Source organism: Pelodiscus sinensis, chromosome 1 (assembly GCF_049634645.1).
Source record: "Pelodiscus sinensis isolate JC-2024 chromosome 1, ASM4963464v1, whole genome shotgun sequence".
NCBI lineage: Eukaryota > Metazoa > Chordata > Testudines > Trionychidae > Pelodiscus > Pelodiscus sinensis.
The window spans coordinates 147,990,510-148,011,641 of NC_134711.1; the positions used below are offsets into that span (position 1 = coordinate 147,990,510).

General features: G+C 45.8%; 1 protein-coding gene across 5 annotated transcripts in view; it reads right to left on the reverse strand.

The window, feature by feature from the left end:
- The window catches only part of BOC (BOC cell adhesion associated, oncogene regulated), a 135,291-nt gene that overhangs the window by 57,248 nt on the left and 56,911 nt on the right, over window positions 1-21,132 (reverse strand). Inside the window, exon 1 of one of the 5 annotated variants that reach the window (XM_075906671.1) lies at window positions 20,987-21,122. The exons of the other annotated variants lie outside the window; for them this stretch is intronic. Coding sequence (XP_075762786.1) covers window positions 20,987-20,989 — 3 coding nt within the window. The 5' untranslated portion in view covers window positions 20,990-21,122. Of the gene's footprint in view, window positions 1-20,986; window positions 21,123-21,132 lie in introns of those variants that run through there. 5 annotated transcript variants of the gene reach the window in all.

Here is a 21,132-nt window from a genome sequence, read left to right on the forward strand (position 1 = left end):
TTGCTGCCTGGGTGCTGGCAGGCTTGCACCTGGCACGGGCACCATAGCCAGCCCGTGCCCCTTTAAGGGGTCCGGGGCCGGGAGGTGGGCAATAGAGTTTCCCTGGTGTTGGCCAGAGTGGCCACCAGGGAAACCTGGGGAGGGCTAGCCTCCCACTAGTTCGAATTAAGGGGCTACACACCCCTTAATTCGAACTAGTAAGTTCGAACTAGGCTTAGTCCTCATACAATGACTTAGATTTACCTAAGCGCTCCGCTAGTTCGAATTAACTTTGTAGTGTAGACATACCCAGGCAGACTCGGGTTTTGATCCCCACCTCCTGGGAGTGTGTGCAATTTCTGTTGTCAGAAGGGGGGTCATGGTGCAAGGAGCTTTGAAACCTCCTGTCCCAGCCCATGCTCACCTCTGCACTCCCAGTACAGAGTAATCCTCAGCTTTGGGGTTCATGTGTGTTAGGGAAAACCACAGAGGGAGGGGAGAAGCTAGGGAACATGTCCTTCCCCAACCTCAACTTTTTACTGCAGGGCCCCTCTCTCCTTGTATTCCAAGCTACAGAGAGGAACAACCTAAGCCCACAGTGAATTTCATCTCTGAAATTCTGGTGTTGTTCTTACATGTGCCCATGTGCATCATGGAACTGTGAGGATAAGTCCACACTGCACAGCTATTTCGGGCTACCCTGTGTCTACACAAGCGGCCCGTTATTTTGAAAAAATTTTCAAAATAACGGGCGCACTATTTCATCATGCCAGTCAACCTCATTGCACGAGGGATAAGGGTGGCTTGAAATAGTGCGTTTTGAAATTTGGTGCTGTGTAGACATGCCAGTTTTCAAAATAAGCCATTTTGAAATAGATTCAAAATAAGATATGCAATTTGCATAGCACAAATTGCGTATCTTATTTCAGGTTTAGGATGCTGTGTAGATGCACTCTGAGTGTGTACAAGGAGCAGAGCTGTGGCAGTTTCAAGTCCCTTTGCATCAGCTTTGGCGCCACAATTGAGTCACATGGTCTCTCTTCCATCTCCGCCCTCCCCCCCCCCCAATCGCCACCACCTCCCTGCCCAAATCGTGCAGCAAAACTGAACTGAACCCCACATATTTGCCTACTTTGGAGTAGAAACCACGTGAAATGGCTGAATTCCATGTGGTTTCCATCCCAAACCATAAGTCAGCCCCAAGGTACCTCAAAAGGTTCTCAGCTGTGTTTGGGGAAAGTAGCAAAGCCAGAGAAGTTCTATTTGGCCTTAGTACAAAACATATTCCCACCACCCTAGTAGAGGGAGCAGAATGCCAAAGTCACAATCCACTATCTGGGCCCCTGTAGAGAATTTTGTTCCTTGCTAGTTAATAGCAATGACACATGCTGTGTCCTTTTCCCTCTTGGGCTCTTCTTCCCCAACACTGCTCCAAAATACTGCTGGGCTGAAAACAAGAGGTCACTTAAATATCATCTTTCCCATGAATCATGTTATGAACACTGGATCATGACTGGGGAATGCAGTAACCTTGGAGTAATTCCACAACCCCAGTTTTCAGGACTATAATGCCAAAATTCCATTAAAATTACTAATAAGGTGACATTTTAAAAACTGCTTCTGACACCCCTTCCAAGGCATTTTCTTTCTCCTCCAAGAGAAGGAGAGAATGTTTCCTAGGGGTCAGAGCGGGATATTGGGAGTCAGGATGGCTGGAATTTATTCCTGGTTCTGTCAGGCTTCTTGTGTGATCTTATGCAAGTTACTTTCTCCCTCTGCCTCAGCTTCCCCTTCTGTAAAATGGGGATATTAATATAGAACAACCTTATGGGGTTTTCGGGGGCTGCATGTCAGTCAAGTGCTTTGAGATTCTCAGATTATTACATTTACTGCTTCACTGGAACCCCTGGATTTCTGGATTAGTAAATCTGAATCATCTCAGTTGTCAGTGTCCTGGGTTGCAGCCTCACCAAATAAAACAAGCAAGGGAGGGGAGACTAATTACAATGGAGATAAATAATTTTTCGGCGCACTCAAAATATTTTGGTTAGCAGAGATGTGGGGACGGGGGGAGGTTAGGGAAAAAATTATAGACAACGAGGGATAAGACAATTTAACAAGGGTTTGTCAGACTAAACCACTGATAATCACAGACTCCAGAGAAAGTGTTTGTCAGACAAACAGACATCCAGCTGCCAAGAGCGAAGCAAGCAGTGGAGCTGTAATGGCACCATTTGCAAATATCCCATGCTCAGCTCTCCCCATCCATTCATATCACACCTGGTCTTATATACTACGGAATGGGTGACAACTTGGGTGGACCCAAGTTTAGTGAATCCTCCCTCCAGCAGCTTAGAAAGAAGCATCCAAAACACAAGGTACATGTCTTCCCCGGTGTTCAAGGTGATATTCCTGTATTAGTCACTGGCCAACCCATATGTCCACCAGGCTGCAGCAGCCACAGCTCCTGGCCTTGGCGTGTGTGGCAGTTTCCCTCAGCACAAGATGTTAAACGTCACAGGCTGCAGTAGAAATCAGAGGGGAGGGGAAGGAGTTTTACAGTCTCCAGCTTGAGGTCAGTGACACCTTCTTTGGGGCTGTGGGTTGTGTTTATGTTCTGGACGTGTGTGAGGGGGATTAAGGAAGCTGTTTTTCCTCTAAGGGAACAAAGGAATTGTGGGAGTTTTGAAAGCTGGCAGGCTCTGCAGTCGGAGAAGCGGTCTCGGTTGGGGGGGAGGGGGCATCCCAGATTTATGGAGTAAGGTTGCAAGAGTAAGGTTTGGGGCTTTTTAAAAATTTTGCAGACATTTTATAAAAGTGAGGGGAAGTAGCGTTACTGTCATTTGTAGACATGGAAGCCCTCACAGGTGAAGTGACTTGATGAGACAAACAGTCCATGACAGAGCTGGGAATGGAACCCAGGAGTCCTGCTTCCCACTGGCAAAGTGTCGGCTTTTTAATGGTAACCGTCCTACTGGTATCTTCATCGACAGGCAAACCCAGATTGCTTGTTAGTTAAGGAAGGCTGTGGCACTGCACAGTTGTCATCCAAGAGGAATAGCTGGCTTTGCCTCCGCTCTATACCTAGGCTACATTTCTGTACCAATATAGCATACAACACAAGGCAGCCACATTTAGGACAGAGGGCCATGCTTTGAGTCTCCAATTTCTGAAGGAAGTGACTCATAAATTGGATGACCCTGTGTTAACTCTGAGACAACCTCAAAACTATATGTTGCCTTTTCAAGCAAGAACCATTTTGGCAAGGTCCCCATCTGGGAAGTGACATCCACCCTCCCCCATTCTTTTCAGAGCTCTGAACAAAAGCCTCTCGCTGCCCAATGTATTCTTCCACTGGTTTCATCTTGGTCCAAACTCCTCTTGTGTTTTAACTCCTGCCAAGATGACACACAGAAACCCCTCCCCCCCAACATGCATGTATGGGGGATGGGGGAGGATATTATTCTGTGTCTTGGTTATGCACTAGCCATGAGAGGAAATGATAGGAAGAGGAGATTTTCTGAAAATCTTATGTTATTTTGCAGCCTGGATCAAAATGGGCCACAAGAGACTGAACATTATCCATACGATCCTCCTCTTCCCAAAGCCAGGACCCAGCTGCTTTCACTCCCAGGTCCATGTTGGGTCACTTCACCAGCAACAGCATCTTATTGCTTTGAGCTCCACCTCTCTCATTCACAACACAGTCACACTGTTTACATGACACTTCTAGATTAGGGATGTTACTGGGTAATCGAGTGGAGTACCCCACTACTCGCCCCCCCTTTGCTGCCTCTGTATGAGAGGCAGCAAGGGGGGGGGGAAACAGGAGCCAGTGCTGGGGGGAGGGGCGGAGCCAGCTTAAAAGCTGGTTTCCCCCAGCACCATGTCTGTGGTGCCGCCCCTCCCCCACCCCTCGATGACTATCAGAGGCAGTGGGGAAGGGGAAATGGTGGGGGGGCTGCTCCAGCAGTAGGCCCTGTCCACAGGGGTCCAATGCGGAGCTGGGCCTCCTCATGAACATGGGCTGCTGCCAGCAAGCAGCCCCTGTTCACGGCAGCTGGGGCTTTCTGTGGCCAGGGGCTCCCACAAACAGGGGCTGTTGAACTCAGCATGAGCCAGGACTGAGCCGTCCTGGCTCACGCTGGTCTGGGGCATTGCAGCTCTGCATTTTCAATGTGGTAAGAGCCTGGTGGTTCTTACTACATTTAAAATGCAGAGCCTCAGTACAGGTGGCTCCCGGAGCTGGCACACGCTGGGACTGCTCAGTCCAGGCTCCAGGCGCTACCCCCGCTGCGGCTCTGCAGAGCGGCCCCTTATCAACTAATCATGTAGTCGATAACTGTAATTTAACATCCTTATTCTAGATACTACAACCCAGAAGGCTGGTCACATGAGCACCCCTGCTTTGTGCTTACCCCTTCCCCACACTTCTAGGGGCACAAACCACTGTCTCTGCTGATCATTCCTGAGGCTGAAAATCAGATAGTTGAGTTTCCCCACAGACCAAAGATGAGTCAGGAGTATGGAGAAGCAGCCAGTTCTCCCAGTGCTCCCCTCCCCAACCCTTTCTGCTACCACCAGCAAAAACAACTTGTGGCATCGCAACGATGCACTGGCAAAGCATGCAGTTCAGAGACATGGCTAACGCTTGGTCAGACATCTGGAACAGCTGTTTTCCAGATTCTTTTCTACAACACTCAGTAGGGAGAGTGTCCCATTGTCTTGCAAGGCTTCAGGAGTCTATGAGATGGGGGTGTGCAGCCCCCATTTGTAGGTCTCCTAATGCTGGATCCTTTAGCTTTGTTCTTGTGGCCTAAGGTGCCAGATCCTCTCATTTCATCCATGTCCTACGGTGCCACAACCTCAAAATCCTGAGATACTACAGCCACTCTCACTGCTGTGGCACCAAACTAATAGCTGCTTTTTAAGTTCTTTTCTACACAAGGTTGGATAGTAGACTAATTAAAAAAAACAAACTAAACACAAGTGTCCTGCCTATACTAGTGCTTTTGCCATTGCTACCAATGGGGGAACTGCACCGGTGCTAGAGAAACGGTGCAGCGTCCCCATGCAGATGCACCATGAGATAGGAAGAATATACATCACCCGTGAAAAAGCTACATGGACTGGCACCTGTGGACTGGTCATTCTGTCTGCCAGAGTGGACACAGAAAATTCTCAAAGAACAAAACCCCTGTAATTAAGAATGCCCGTCAATGATGAACCAGAGAAATCTGAGCAAGGGGGTGGCAGTAGTGTTCTCTTGTTCCCCCCATGCAAGGCCTTCGGTTTTTCTCATCAAACACCAGCATTTCCCTCACTGTGGCATACTGGACAGAAGGGAGCCCCTCCCCCCCCATACATTCTGTCAGTATCTGAAGTGCCCGTTGCATCTCTCTGGTATGCATGCACCAAATTCTGTCTCTTCCAGAACAACGGAGTCTCTTCCAGAAGCAAGGATGAGAATCTGGTGCTAGTGCTGCTTGGCCTCTCCCCATATCTTTATGATGGATACAGAGCAATCCTGGTCCATACTAGGGATGTAATAATGTAGTTGATTAACTGATTAGCAAAAGCTTATCAGTTAATGCTATAGACTACATGCATTTCCCACCCCACCCCACCCCCATAAGTACATTTTTTAGTTGGCTGGCCAGCAGCATGGCTCAGGCCTGGCTTGCACTGGGTCCGGGACCTACCTCCGCTGCAGCTCTGCATTTAAACTATATTAGGAGACAGGTGCACAGGCAGCCCGGCTTACGCCAGGTCTGGGAGGTCAGACACGCCCCCCGGACAGGGGCTGCTGCCACTGCACACTGCTGCCTCTGTATCAGAAGCAACGGCATGGGGCAACAGGCAGCCGGTCCATGAAGGGAGCTGGTTTTTAAACTGGCTCCCCTCACGGACCAGCTCCCACCTGGCACCCCATGCTGCTGCCTCTGATAAAGCACCCCATGCTGCTGGACCCACCCCTGGGGACTTCAGAATAGTTGAGTAACTGATAAGAATTCATGATGTTAATCGACTATTCAATTAACTGATATTTAACATCCCTAGTCCACACCCAAAGACCTTCCCTTCTCCCACTCCAGTGCAGAATAAACCATCCTCCCACATGCAAAGCTGACCCATGCCTTCCTTCCCTACCTCAAACTGATCCCCCCAATCCCATCTCCAACACACCTTTCCCTTTCTACCATCCCACAACTTCCCCCTCTCCTCTTAGGCAACCACTCACCCATTTGCATTTTTTTTTTTTTTTGTGCAAGAGAAACCAGTAGCCCCAATTACCACTAGAAGTAGTATCAGTGTATGCAAACAATCTATGCAAACTCCCACCCAATTCTACCCTCTTATTTCTATGCCAGCCAACCCAAAAACTGCCCCAACTCCACCTACTCTCTCATACTCCCTATCAGTCAGGTTTCAGGTCAAGACATGGAATCACATCATCTCCAATTTATTCCAGTGTCCACTTGTTATAGACCATCCCTACAAAATGTGAAGCAGAAAGGAAAGGAGTGTTGAGGATGTTAAGTAGGGTTGCCAGATGGCTTAACCAAAAAAAAACCAACCCCCCCCCCGTCCTCCTCCCCCCAAAACGTAAAAAAATTCTATTGAGGAAAAAAAAGGGGGGGGAGGAGGGGAAGACCAAAGTTGTTGAGCAAAAAAACAAACAAACAAACAAACAAAAAAAAGGACCCCAACAGCAGTTATTAAGCAAAACAAACAAAAAAACAGCACGGCCCTTTTAAGAAGAGGCTTTTTTGCCTGTGGCCATTTTGTTTTTCTGTTTCAGCCACAAGACAAGCTCCTGCGGAACCAGGTAAGCAAGGACTGGGGAGGCATCCAGGGAGGCTTAGCGGGAGGGCTGGGGGCTGGGACTGGGAGCTGAGTGGGTCATAAGGTTGCCAGGTGTCCAGTATTTTTGCCTCTGGCAGGGAAAAACCCCCAGAAAATACTGGACATTTTAGGCGTCTGGTATTTTCTGATTTTTTTTTTAACCCGACAGGAGGTGAAAATACCAGACTGTCCAGGTCAATACCAGACACTTGGCAACCCTAATGTTAAGAGAGAGGAGGGAAGCAAATCCAGTCTCAACTATGGAGAAGCTCTCACCCATCTAATGGTTTGTAAGATGCTAGAGATCTTTGCAATATGGTTATTTATGCATTGTATATATTACCATAGCACCTAGGAGCCCCAATCACAAACCAAGGCTCCATTATGCCAGGCACGATACCACAGAACAAAAATGACAGTTCCTGCCTGAAAGAGCTTACAATGTAAGTAAATACAACATTAAAAAGGGAGGAAATGGAATTACAGTGTTGCTTTGTGTAGCTAAACCGCTGCAGTGAACTCTTCCTACAGGCGTTCAAGCTCTCGGAGGGAGGGGGAGAAGCAGGGATGGAGCATGAATCAGTGATGCTCCAAAAGTGTGGGGCTCTAGTGCCTCAGAGGTACATGGGGGAGATGGCAGACAGGGGGTCCATAGGTCACAGGTTGCCTGCCACTGGTCCAAAATATAAGGCTTCAGCACATACTCCCTCATCTTCCCTCCCCCAATTCTTACAATCACTTATTTTTGGCAAGTCTTCAAAAGCCATAGGGCTCATCCAAGAGTTTCAGGGGACTTCCTCTATTCTAGTCCCAGTCCCTATTCCCCTTCTCTGACTAATAAAGGCATTGTCATGTTACCTGGGATCCCCTCGCAGTGCTTCTACACCAACTGGATCCAAATCCCGAGATCCAGATTGACACTTCCTCATCTCCTCCACACACCTTTGAATCAAATCTGCAAGAGATTTATCTTCATGTCTGGATGGGGCCAAAATCTCCTCAGAATAATCATTTACCAGAATTACCTCTGCTTTTGATTGCTGAGGATAAATGCAATCCATCACTTACTGTACAGTGGAACTAGCCTTTGCATGTCAGGATTGGTCTCTTGCCCCCAAGTCAAGCATGGCTAGGAGCACTGTTCAGGCCTGGGAGGAAACACCTTGGGTTGTTCTTGACTGAGTCCCTTGAACTATTCAGGAGCACACTTAACCGGTGCACGACAGATGAGCCATAATGAGTCCCTCAGCTCTGGCAACAGTAACTATGGCAGAGAGTCCTAACGCAGGGAGCTCAAATATAAAAACTGAGCAGGGAGAAAACCCAAGAAGTTCTGACCACAATCTCCTCATATTTCAGAGAGAAAGCTCACACACACACTCAGGCTATGTCTATACTACAAGGTTTTTGTGCAAAACCAGCCATTTTTGTGCAAAAACCAGTGGAGTATCTACATCTCAAGTGCCTTTTTGCGCAAGTAAATAGTCAAAACAGAGGGCTTTTGCCGGTAGTTATTCCTCTCCCCACAAGGAATAACTCCTTTTTTGGGCTACAGATCTTGTGCAAAAAGGCATGTGTGGATGCTCCGGTAGGGCTGCCAGTTGAAACAAAAATACTGAACACCCTTGCGCTCAAACCCCCCCTCCAAAAAAACCCCCCCAAAACGGGAAAAAATTCTGTTGAAGGGAAAAAAAAGGGGGGGGGGGGAGACCAAAGATGTTGGGGGAGGGGGAAGAGGACTCCCAGACTTAAGCAAAAAATAAAATTAAATTAAAATTAAAATTAAAAACAAAACAGCATTAAAACAGCATGTCCCCTTTAAGAGTGAGTGCAGGGATAGGAACGGGAGCAGTCAATCACTAAGACCCAGGGGAAGCATTGCTTCTCCTTGGTTGGCAGTCATTTTATGCCAGCAGCCTTGCAGAACCAGGTAAGCATGGGGGCTGGGGGTGTTGGGAGCCGGGAGAGGTTCGGGGGAAGATGGGGAGGAGGCCCGGCACTGAGTGTTTGTAGGGTTGCCAGGTGCCCGGCATCTTCACCTCCTGACCAGGGGAAAAAAATCCGAAAATACCGGACATTTTAGGTGTCCGATATTCTCTGAATGTTTTACCGGACAGGAGGCAAAAATACTGGACTGTCTGGGTGAATTCCGGACACCTGGCAACTCTACGCTCCGGAGGGGTTTTTGTGCAAGAAACCCCGATCGGAAAAAGCACAGGTTCTCAGAGCTTTCTTGTCCAAGAGTGTCCATGAAGTGTTGACACACTCTTGCGCAAAAGCACATCACTTTTATGATGTGCTTTGAGGTCTGGACATGCTTTTGCACAAGACGTTTTTGTAGAAGATCTCTTCTGCAAAAGACTTCTTGCGCAAAAACTATACAGCGTAGACTAAGCCTCTGAGTACAGCATCTTAACCATGATCCAACCCTAGTCCAGTTTTTCCTTCCCTCCACAACTTTTTCATCACAGATCCTGAGAAGTTTTACTGGTAATTGAGAGGGGTAGGAATATATATGCGCACACACATAAACTTCCCCATCTCACAACACGGGTATTTTCTCAACGCATAAATTTTCTCAACACACCCAATTTTTTGAAATTACATATCAGCAACTGAGTCAACATTTCCACTTCATTTTGATCCAGCTAGGTTGATATTGGTGCACCAAATGCAACCTGGATTTGGAAGGTGGAAAAGCAGAAGGGCAAAAAGGATGGAGTAATGTAAGAAAGAATGGCCATACTGGGTCAAGCCAATGGCCTATCTTCCTCAGTAGCCTGTCTCTGACAATGGCTGTTGCCAGATGCTTCAGGTACAGAATAGGCCAATTGAGTGATCCAGCCCCTGGCATCCAGTCCCTTTTGGCAGTCCAAAGTTTAGGGGCAACGAGATCATTGGGCTGCATCCCTGACAACCCTGGCTAATAGCCAATGATGGACTTGTCTTCCATGAACACAGCCAATTCTTTTTTGATACCAGTTGTGCTTATGGTCTTCATGATATCCCCTGGCAATAAGTCCATAGGCTGACTGCATCGGGTGAAGGAGTACTTCCTTATGCTTGTTTTCAAACCTGCTTTGTACTCATTTCACTGAGTAACCCTGATTCTTGTGTTATGTGAAGAGGCAAATAACACTTTCCTATTCACTTTCTCCACACCTTTCATGATTATATAGAGTGCTAGCATACACTCCCCCTTAGTTGTCTCTTTTATAAGCTGATCAGTTCCAGTCTTTTTAAATCTATCCTCACATGGAAGCTGTTCCATCCCCCAAACATTTTTGTTGCTCTTCTCTGTACTTTTTCCACTCCCAAATGTATCTTTTTTGCAATAGAGCAACCAGAACTGCATGCAGTATTCATTGTATAGGCTCACCCCATAATATTTTCTCTTACCTGTTTCTTTCCTAACAGTCTATTAACATTTTTGACAGTCCCTGCCCATTGAGCGGAAGTTTTCATAGACCTATCCACAATGACTCCAACGATCTCTTTCTTGAGTGGAAACAGCTAATTTAGACCCAATCATTTTGTATGCAATTGCGGTTATGTTTCCCAATGTGCATTATTTTGCATTTATCATCATTGAATTTCATCTGCCATTTTCTTGCTCAGTCACCAGTTTTGTAAAGTCCCTTCATGACCTTTTCCCTCCCACCACAGGTATAATTATCCCTCCCTGCTTTCAGAATGATGAGCAGCACATTATCACTCCACTCCTCCCATGATGCACCTCAAACCACCATCTTCCAGATCACTCCCTCACTTCCCTGCAACACAGAATGGATACATGCAAGTGATGCTGCCAGCCAACGGCCCCACAACTAATAGCGCCTATAGACATTTGTCTTCCGCTCACGTAGTAGACCAGTAGTGGACAACCTGTGACGTGGAGGCTGCCTGCAGCCCATCAGGGTTCTGTGTGCGGCCCACAAGACATTTTGTTCACTGTTGCCCATACACAGGTTTGCTAGATTCTGCTGGTTTCCATCCTCATAGTTCTTTCCCCCACCAATACCGCTAAAGCCTCACACATGTGAAGCAAGGGGGCATGTAAAGTGAGGGGCGTGCGGCTTGCGCACAACACTGTGAGAGCCATGTGCTCTCTCGGCATCCAATCAAAACGCTGCTACAGTTCCGTCACCAAACCCTGCAAATTCTAAGCACACTAGCTCAATTAGCAAAGCGACACGATCCCAGGAGTCTTGGAGAGGACCAGTCTGCTGAGATGAAGGAGGGTCATTCATGTGGCCTGCTCACTAGCCTGCCCATCACAGTAATAGAGCAGAGCAGAGCAATCAGGAACCTAGTCCCAGCCCCTCACTAATTATTTGGGTAATCAGCCCATCCCACCACTGATGCACTGCTAGTTTTAGTGGGCTAGCTCAATCCAAAGGAGCATAGGTATGCCTGCACTTGCTGTCCCACCAGCGATACAGTCACTCATACCCTAAGCTTAAACAAACAACAAATAGTCTGATAGCACTTTAACAAAACATGTAGATGGTGTCATGAGCTTTCGTGGGTGGGCTGTGCCCATGCAAGCTCATGATACCAGCTACATGTTTTGTTACTCTATAAAGTGCTACCAGACTGTTCGTTGTTTTTTCAGTTTTTTCCTGTTACTGACTAACTTAGCTACCCCGATACCCTAAGCCAGTGTTTCTCAAACTGTGCTCCACAGAGCTCCAAGGCTCCGCGAGACATCTCCTGGGGCTCCGCGAGGGTGACAAACTGGAAAGCCTTCAAAAGCATAACTGAGAATCACCACTACTTATCTGTGCGAGGCTGGATTTTCTTCACACGCTTCAACCAAAACTAAATACCGCAACAGACTGGATGCAGAAGCAGACATGCAAATCCAACTTTCTTCTATCAAGCCAGACATTAAAGAACTTTGTAAGAATAGAAAGCAAGCCCACTCTTCTCCCTAAAAATAATGATTGTTTTTGATTTGGGGCAAAATGCAGTCATTTGTCTTATAAAAATGTTGTGTTTTAAAATCTGAATAAAAAAGTATAGTACAAGTAAATGATTTGATTGTTATTATTTATGAATAAAACACACATGAGTTGATAAATATATGTACAAAATTTCACAAAATTTGGAAGTCTAATGCGGCCAACATCGATAGGTACAACACACACAATCAGTGGACTGCTGGGGCGCAGCATACATTTTTACGCATGTAAAGGGCTCTGGAGCCCCAAAAGTTTGAGAACTGCTGCCCTAAGCTGTTAGGTAACAGTATATCTTCAAGGCATGGTGCTAAGAAGCTAACACAAAACATCCCCAAGTGTTTGACTGGGACGGCCTCCTCAGAAAGATAGGGTGGGCCAATGGATAGAACACCAGTTCAACTCTAAACTCTGTCACTGATCTGTTGGATGCCTTGGGCTAGTCACTTCACTGGGATTCCCCTTCCATCCTTTGCTGGCCTGGTCCATTTAGAATGTAAACTCTTTAAGGCAGGAACTCACTCTCACTACATGTGTGCGCAGCACCTAGCACAATGGGGACTAGAACTCATCTGATTCCTCTAGTAATGCAAATAATAAATTTAGATTTTAGATTAAAAAGGGAGCAAGAGGCTCTTCTCAGATTCTCACCTGGAGAGTCACATTAACAAACCTCCTCTTAACTTAAACCCTTCCGCTATCTAAACTGGGTTATGTTCAGATTTTTTTGGTCTGATAAAACATACGGGCACTTGTTTGTTGGTCTTTTTTTTAAAAACAGTCGCTCTCTCAAATAGCTTGGAGATTTGAGTTATCCATAGCAGTCCCAGCAGAAATGGATTTGTGGGCAGAGTGCAGGTGAGGTGGCCAGAGGTGCGTAATTAATATGATTTACCACTTGGGTCTGCAATCATAAACATGTGGCATGTGTAGAAACACTATTTACTTTCTATTTACCCTCCCTGACATGCAACTGAGAATGAAATTCACTCAACTGCAAATTTAGGTGAGGCCAGCATGTTTTCATTTCTACTCTCTGTGGTATATTTAAGGCTTGCACCTGCACCTAATTAAATAACTGGGAGTTTTGACATCGATTTAAGCAGAAGCCAGATCCAACACAATTTGTAGTATGTGGTGCAAATGCAATTTACTGTGTACAAAGGACTTCTACTCATGTGTATGCCACAGACCAGTCCCCAATCGTATTAGACAGGGTAGAGATAGTAAAAAGGCATGTTGTGAAACTATATTCATTAATGATAATACAGCACTGTGCTCTCCATTGGAGTAGAGATGGATACAGCCTTAGAAATGCAAGAGGCCATAGCTCAATGTGTGTGAAAAACTTAGTTATTAGGGTGATGTGGGCCACATAAATACACACAGATGGCCAAGGCTTTCCTTCACCTGTGCTGGTTGAGAAGGGAGCGATCTTTCTTCTCAAAGGTCCCCTCTACTACCAAGATCCATGCCTTTGCCTTCTTGATAGTAGATTAATGCAACACTCTTGATGTGGAACTATAGCTTGGGATCACACAGATTATCACATCCTACATAGTAAGACCTTGCACAGAGATCACATCACATCGATATCTCATAGACAGTTTCCAAATAGTTTCCAGATGGGGTCTAAGGTGGTGGTTTGGAGCTAGATAGTTTGAACCTTAACAGGATGGAAATTCAGCTACCTGAGAGACAACCTGGCTCTCTTGTGAGTCCACCACACTTACGGTCAGTGATGGCTCTCCAGAAAACAATGCTCTGCTTTTAAAGAGGGAGTTGGTTGAAATTTGAAAAGCATCCAAGTGATTTAGGAGCACAAGGTCCACTGACTTTCAATGGGCCTTGTGTTAAATGACAAGGTTTAGTGCTTTGGAAAATCCCACTCTGAGGGATATCCAAGAGAATTCTTCAGTTTTGGAACGCACTCCCGACTTCTTGGCCTGACACAGCTCAGACTTGTTGACTCAATGCTCAGCTTTCCTTTAAATCCTATGCCAGTCGCCTTTGGCCCAGGGGCCCAAAAGGAAGGGCTTGCTGGCAATGGCAAGCTTGGACAGCAGCTGGCCAAAATGTGCCTATACCACCCACGGCTGTGCTGCCATGCCATGCACTGGTCGAGTGCCACCCTCCCACCCCAGAACGGACTGCCTTTGGTTGGAAGGGGTGGAGTGAAGAGATCTCTCTATGCATTATCTGTCATTTGGAGCGCTCTGGGATGAAAGGAACCAGATGAATGTAAAAATATTATTCATCGTTCAAAATACTACTGGCTTCCAAAGAACTGTCCACTTGTGTGTGTGAGAGAATCCTTGCTGCATGGTATATTGCCAGTGAGATCTCAGGCGAGAAGGCCTCTGCATGGACTTAATCTAGGCTTTGGATTTTAAACACTAAGGCTACATCTACACTGCCCTTTCTTGCGCAAAAAAAATATGCACGCGAGGCAAAGCGTGGAATATCACCATGCCTCATTTGCATAACTAATGAGGTTCCGTTTTTGCGCAAGAGGTATTTGCGCAAAAAGGAGCCATCTACACGGCTCCTTTTCGTGCAAAACCCCCCTTTTGCACAAGAGCCGTTTTCCCGCTTTTTTCCAGGAACAGCTCTTGAGCAAAAGGAGTATTTTTTGTGCAAAAAGGATCCGTGTAGACGGCTCCTTTTTGCGCAAAAGTCTCGTGCGCAAAAACGGAGCCTAATTGATTATGCAAATGAGGCGTGGCAATAGTCCACCCTTTGCCTCATTTGCATATTTTTTTCGCAAGAGAGGGCAGTGTAGACATAGCCTAACAGTTCAGACTTTGTTTTTAAAGGCATTTTTTCACTGGCAGTTATGTTCCTAATGGATGAGATGGGTCTCTCTTGCCCCTACTCTCAAAGGGCTTCTTTGAAGATTTTGAAGGGTGTGATTGTCTGCATAAAACTAGAAGTGGAGGGCTGGAGGGGAGTGAAAAGGCAGGAGGCACTTGGTGGAAATGCATGCTGCATGAAACAGAAGATCACATTGATCTCTCTGTACCACCACCAGTTGGAGCCATACATCTGTTGCAACGGTGCTACCTACACTAGACTCCCTGATAGTCACACTCAGCTAACAGGTCTTCTAGAGCAAGTCGCCAGCTTATTTTCCAAATCTCAAAGCACTGCAGAGTCCCCAGAAAGCTTCCCACCCTCCCAGCACAAGCCTTTTACCTCACTGCCATGCTTGAAGCATCTTTTAGTCTTTAATGATGCCCCTGTGCGGTAAGGAGGTGCTTTCTTACCAGTGGGCAAGTGAGGCACAGAGAGGCTAACTGACTTTCCAAAGTCATAGGGGCCATCTGGTGGGCCAAGGGATTGAACCAGGGTCTCCCAAACGTCCTCAATCATCTCTGTGCGACTCAGTGAGGGGAGGATGGGCAGAGTCTACTTTGTTTTGAACCAGCTTTAGGCCCTATCTACATGAAGGAAAACACCCAGATAGTTCTATCAGTTGGACCCCTAATTAATTACGCTGTTGCAGTGTATAGCAGGAGCTATGCTGGTGCAGTTTGTATTAGTGCATCACTGGATAAAGCAGCAGTAGGGTAAGTCCCAGTAGGCATCTAGATTAGGAGGTCACCTCCAAAGCTTTTCCTAATTTTGTCATCCATGTGCAGAATAAATTTTATGTGCACCAAGGCATGTGTGAATATGCACCACCAATAGAAACAAAAAAAACCTAACTGAGGGTGCTCTGCCAATCAGCTGAGCGGCATTTGAATCTCTCCTGTGCGGCAACACAAGCACCCAGCTTACAAGGAACACTGATCACATCAATGTGACTACTTCACTGGAGTTACACTTGGGTAAGTTTCCTTACTGTAGACAAGACCTTATTTACTGTTCTGTAATGGCTCAGAGGACTCTAGCTAACCTGCAAGTTTGGCCCGCCAACTTTCAGATGGCACCAACTCTTCATTGTGGAAAGCCTCTAATTTCAAGCAATTTAAGTGGTTTGGAGAAAATAAAAATAACCTAAAGTGTTCTGGTCTGATGTTAGAAAGTTAATGCTGGAGTTTTTAAAGGGACAGTCCTCTCACGGTCCCACATTTGTATCGTTATAGCAAAAGGGGACTTTCCTGACCCACTGGCCTATGCCTAAAATCAGTATAGAATCTTTGGCACTGAATCCAGTGCCCTGCAAAAGGATCCATACACACTAAGACCCTGACTCTACTTATTTCTCTGCTGGATGGGATCTGTGGTTGCCAACATGAAATTCCCACCAGTGAGGTTTGGTTGACAGACTTACTGGCAGTTATAAGCAAACTGCTGAACTCCTGAAGAGAAGATGGACCAAGTGGGATGAAAGGGATTTACTTGCAATCCCTGACTGAACTTGTATAACCCACAGCCCATATTCTGCTAGGGCCTGGCTTCTAAGGCTAAGTCTATACTGCAGGCTTCTTGTACAAGAAGCTTTTTGCAGAAGAGATCTTGCACAAAAACTTCTTGTGTAAGAGGTATCCATACTAAAAAGCACATCGCAAAAGCAATGTGCTTTTGTGCAAGAGAGTGTCCAGACTGCATGGACACTCTCTCAAAAGAAAGCTCTGATGGCTATTGAAAGAATAGCCACCAGAGCACCTGTGCTTTTTTCGATTGGCTCTTTTTGTGAAAAAAAATCCTGTTGCCCGTCCACACACACCTTTTGTGCACAAGAACTCTTGAGCAAAAAGGAGTTATTACTTGTAGAAAGAGGAATCCCTACACCGCAAAAACCCCTCTATTCTTTTGATTTACTGTAAATTTACTTGCACGAAAACGTGCTTGAGGTGTGGACACTCCTCAGGTTTTTGCACAAAAACCCTTTAGTGTAGACGTAGCCTAAGAGGTTTGGATTAAACTCCAAGAAGCCTATGGTCTCTACACAACCATCAAGTATAATCACAATCATCACATCTGATACAGAGGCAGCAGCACGGAGGGGAAGAGATGGAGCTTGAGAATAACCATGAAGGTTAACCAATGAGCCCAGCATTATAGCTCAGTGACAGTCCCCCGCTCATTGTTATAGGCCTTCTGGATCTGAATAGCCACCACAAATTCTGAATGTTTATCCAAACCTTATAGGAGTGTATCTTGCTGTCAACTTCACTGGGATTGGGTCATTTTACATCCACAGGCCATTATACACTGCCAAAAACCTACAGTCCATGCTGAATGAAGGTTTCCTGCCACCCTTTCATGTACTTCCCAAACATGGGCAACTAAACTTCCATCACTGAGAGCCAGGAAATGGAAGGATATGTTAAAGTCTTCTACACTGCCCTCCCTCCCAACCTTCATAGAATCATAGAATAATAGGACTGGAAGGGACCTCGAGAGGTCATCGAGTCCAGTCCCCCGCCCTCAAGGCAGGACCAAGCTCCGTCTACCTTAAACTCTGCCACTATGAATACAGAAGAGCTGTGTGTGCTCAGCACAGCTTCACCTCACCATTCCTAATCAAAACAGTTGCATGAGGTCTGGCAGCACTGATCTGGGGGCTACCGGATGGTCAGAGGCATGCTGATCACCTGCATCTCCCTGCCTAGGGATTGTTTGTGAAGCCAAGAGACTTCGATAGTGCTTCACCCCATCCTAATAGCCCTTGGCCCCTTCCCAGAAGTCCACACCTGCACTGCCATTCACAGTCTACTGGCACCCTCACTGTGCTGCACTATTGCTTTGGTGAACAATTAGCAATGTGTGGCCATAATGGTGTGGCTATCAAGACTCCATCAGGGTAACTGAAGAGGATGTCCCAACCAGAGTCCTTAGGACAGGAACAAACAGGTGTTAAACACCCGTGGGAGTTTGTTCTGACTTAGAGAAACAGTTGCCTTTATATCAAGCTTCTTTATAACTAGACTTGGCAGAAGTTGATTTTTTTTAAACATTTCTACACGGGACATTGATTTTTAATTTTATGTTTTTCTATTTGTCCATTTGAAAGTTCGCAGTTGTGAGAAGTTGGGGGAGAATCTGGTAATTTTTTAACACTAGCAGATGCGATTTGTAAAGTTCAAGCTTTATGCCTGTTAAAACACCCATGTCAACAGCCTTAAATCAAATTTGAATAAGTTCTCAAGCTGCATTTTTCTTACTTTGCCTATCTGTAACTATTCAATCCTCAACACTGGAAATGTGTTTTTTGGCCATTTAGGTGAACATGGTGAAATAGACATTTACAGATAAAAATCGGATCCTTCTAACCCTATTTATAACCATGCCAAACTGCTGCATCTTCAGAACTGCGATTCCACAAGCAATGGGCTGACTCAGCTCTACAGTAGAAGCACAGTGGCTGGTTACTGCAACAAGCACATAAAACAGGAGTTCCAGGGAATGTTTCTGAAGGAGCTTTAAAACTGAACAGGCTCCACCCAGAAGGCAGATCCCCTGAGCCAAAAGATCAGCAATCCTCTGACCATAACGCAACAACTACAAGACAGCAAAATAAGGAATTTAACATGATAGATCCCAGCAAATACTCCACAAGCTCAACCTTTCAGACCTCCCCTAGAACATATTTGAGGTGGTAATTTTAGTCCTGGGAGAATTCTGCAATTTTACTATTGCTCCAAAGGCAACAACTGCAGAATTCCCACAGGACTATAATTTCAAAACCACTCAAGTTGGCTTAACTCCTCTATCACTCAAGTCAAAATTCCCACCAATTCTAATGGGAACAGAATGAGGCCAAATATGAACCCTCATTGTCTGTGGTAACCAAATTTGGTCCCAAGACACTGGACTATCTGTTACACCAAGCTAAATCTAGAGCCATTCCTCAGCCTTCAGCTGCTTAGTTATGCACCACAATCTGGCCATCAGTGTGCAATGACCAGAGGGGGTTTTAAAAGATATAGTTTAACTACTTTACCTTTTCTCTTGCCCCCAATGGGTAAACTACATGTTTTGTTATTAGTCGTCTTCAAGTCACTCTAGCAGTTCATGTGCCTTGACTAGGATTGTAGTCAGAACTAGCCCTCCTAGGGGTGAGATTCTGAGCTACAGCTCTCAACAGTGCAGTGGAGGCTAGGGCCATGTCTATACTAAAGGGGAAGGCTGATGCTGCAGTGGTTGATCTTCTGGCATTCAATTTAGTGGGTCTAGTATAGACCTCCTAAATCGAACACTGAGGGTGCCCCTGTCAATCATAGCGCAAGGAATAAGGGAAGTTGTCAGGAACGTCTCTCCTGTCAATCTCCCGGGAATAGCACCAAAGTTTGGTTTAAAGCACGTCAACACCAGCTATGTTGTTTATGTAGCTGGAATTGCGTACCGTAAGCCGACCTTCCCCTGCAGTATAGACCTGGCCTAAGGTGGCTTCCTTCCATTCCTCCACCATCTCATGGCCCTCACTATAAATTGGATACACCTGCAGGACTTTCTAAGTTATAGCATCCTATCCCTGCTGCCTAGGGATTGCCCTTCCCCTCTGGCTGTGCCCTGGTACACATGCTCTCCAGGCTTTCCAGTTCTGTGCACTAGGGCTTTGTGCTTCCTTCACATGCCCTTTTTTATTAAATAGAACTCCATCCACAAGGAAAGTAGCACTATGCCTGATTTCAGTCCTAATAGAAGACACTCACTGGGAGGTTAACCTGCTTAGACCTGCAGGGTTAGAGAGAGTAATAGAAAAGAAGCAAAAAACACCACTGATTTCTTGCTTGCCACAGATAAATCCATTCATTCTGGGAAAATTGTAACTGCCTAAATTGTATCTTCCCCTAGCAGACTCCAGAATGCTTCCTGTGAGCAAGGGGAGCTACTTCAAATTCAGTTACTTAGGTAATTTAAACAACAACAAAAAAAACCCCATCATTTGCAAACCCTCATGGTGTTTCTTCCGAAACCTTTCCCTGAGCCATAAACCTCAATATCCAACCCACCAAAAAGGTGTTGTGTGCACATGCATGTGCAAAGCCAACAATATTCTCTCTTCCAAACCTAGGGAGATTGAGAAAGCACACTCTCCAAAAGGAAAACTAAAATAGAATCGTACTTGCAAAACAAAAACAAACAAAACCTACCACGACAAAAAACCCACCTTCTTTTAATAGTTTCTGTGCTGAAAAGTTGTTTTTTTTTTAAATCCAGGGGACATGCAGCTTGACTTTATGGCTGCAGATGGACATATCCAAATGACATTGCACAGAGCTGCTTAGTAGCTGCACAGAAATTGAGGGAATTAGGTATCAAGTATATCAAACAAATTAAGACATGCAAGAAACTCTATGTGGATGCACACAGCCTACATATTATAGAATCATTCTATCCTGTTCATACACAGGATAGTATATGTACAGGCAACAGTGTCATTAAAAAACCCACCAACTGGCATAGATCCTGAAATGCCTCTTCCTCAGCTTCTGTGAAACATACTCAGGGAACTGAAACCTGTCTACCCAGTGGGGTCCAAATGAAGATTTGTGTTAAATCAGCTTTGCCCCCTGGGGGTGTCAGGGAAGGTGCTTGCTTATTCTATTACTGTTGTCCTGTGATTAGCAAGTTCTTCCAAACTCTTAATCAAACAAGTTTAATTTGAAGGTTGTTATAAATCTTAAACCCTCCCCTCCCCTCCCCTAAAGAATCAGTGCATTTTCTATTGAAAGGCAAGGTAACAGGGATCTGCCTAAATTGCAATACAAACAGAGACACATGCATAACACCCTCTCCAGTCCCACCACACAGCACAAAGTGATTCCCCCTTTAAGCCCCCCAAGACTATTTCACCGATCACCTGGGCATAAGGACTAAAACGTCAACTGCAGCAGAAAATGCAGGCAGCGAAGAAACATTTCACTTACAGAACATCCACCCACGCTTCTCTGCAACAGGAACCCCTCCACATAATCACAAACCAAGATGCCTTTGCATTACTTGTCTTTTCTGAAAACTCCCAGGAGTTTTGTCAATAAAACCATTATTTTTTTAAAGAAAGATGGGGTGGGGGAGAGCAAATAAATCGATTTTCTAAATCGTCTCCTCCTCTCCCTCCCTTGTCTCTTGCTGCCCGGGGAAGGGAGCCGAGCTGACTAAATCTTTGGGGAAGTTTGGGGCACTGGAGCCGCAGTACCACTGAGTGCGTGCAGGGCCCTCCATTAAAGCCGAGAAACTGACGAGAGAGACAGAGTGAAATAAACAAGCCTCCAAATCCCACCTGCCCAGCCAAAATCAAAACTCACCATAGAAGGAGGTCGAGGGAATAGCTGGGAAAGCTGTTCCTCCCTGGCCGTTCTTCCATAAAAACACAAACCAGAGTTGCCCTAAAAACATCCAGCAAACAGCCCTCCCAGACGCTGACACGCAGTTTTGCGGCTCCTACCCGTAG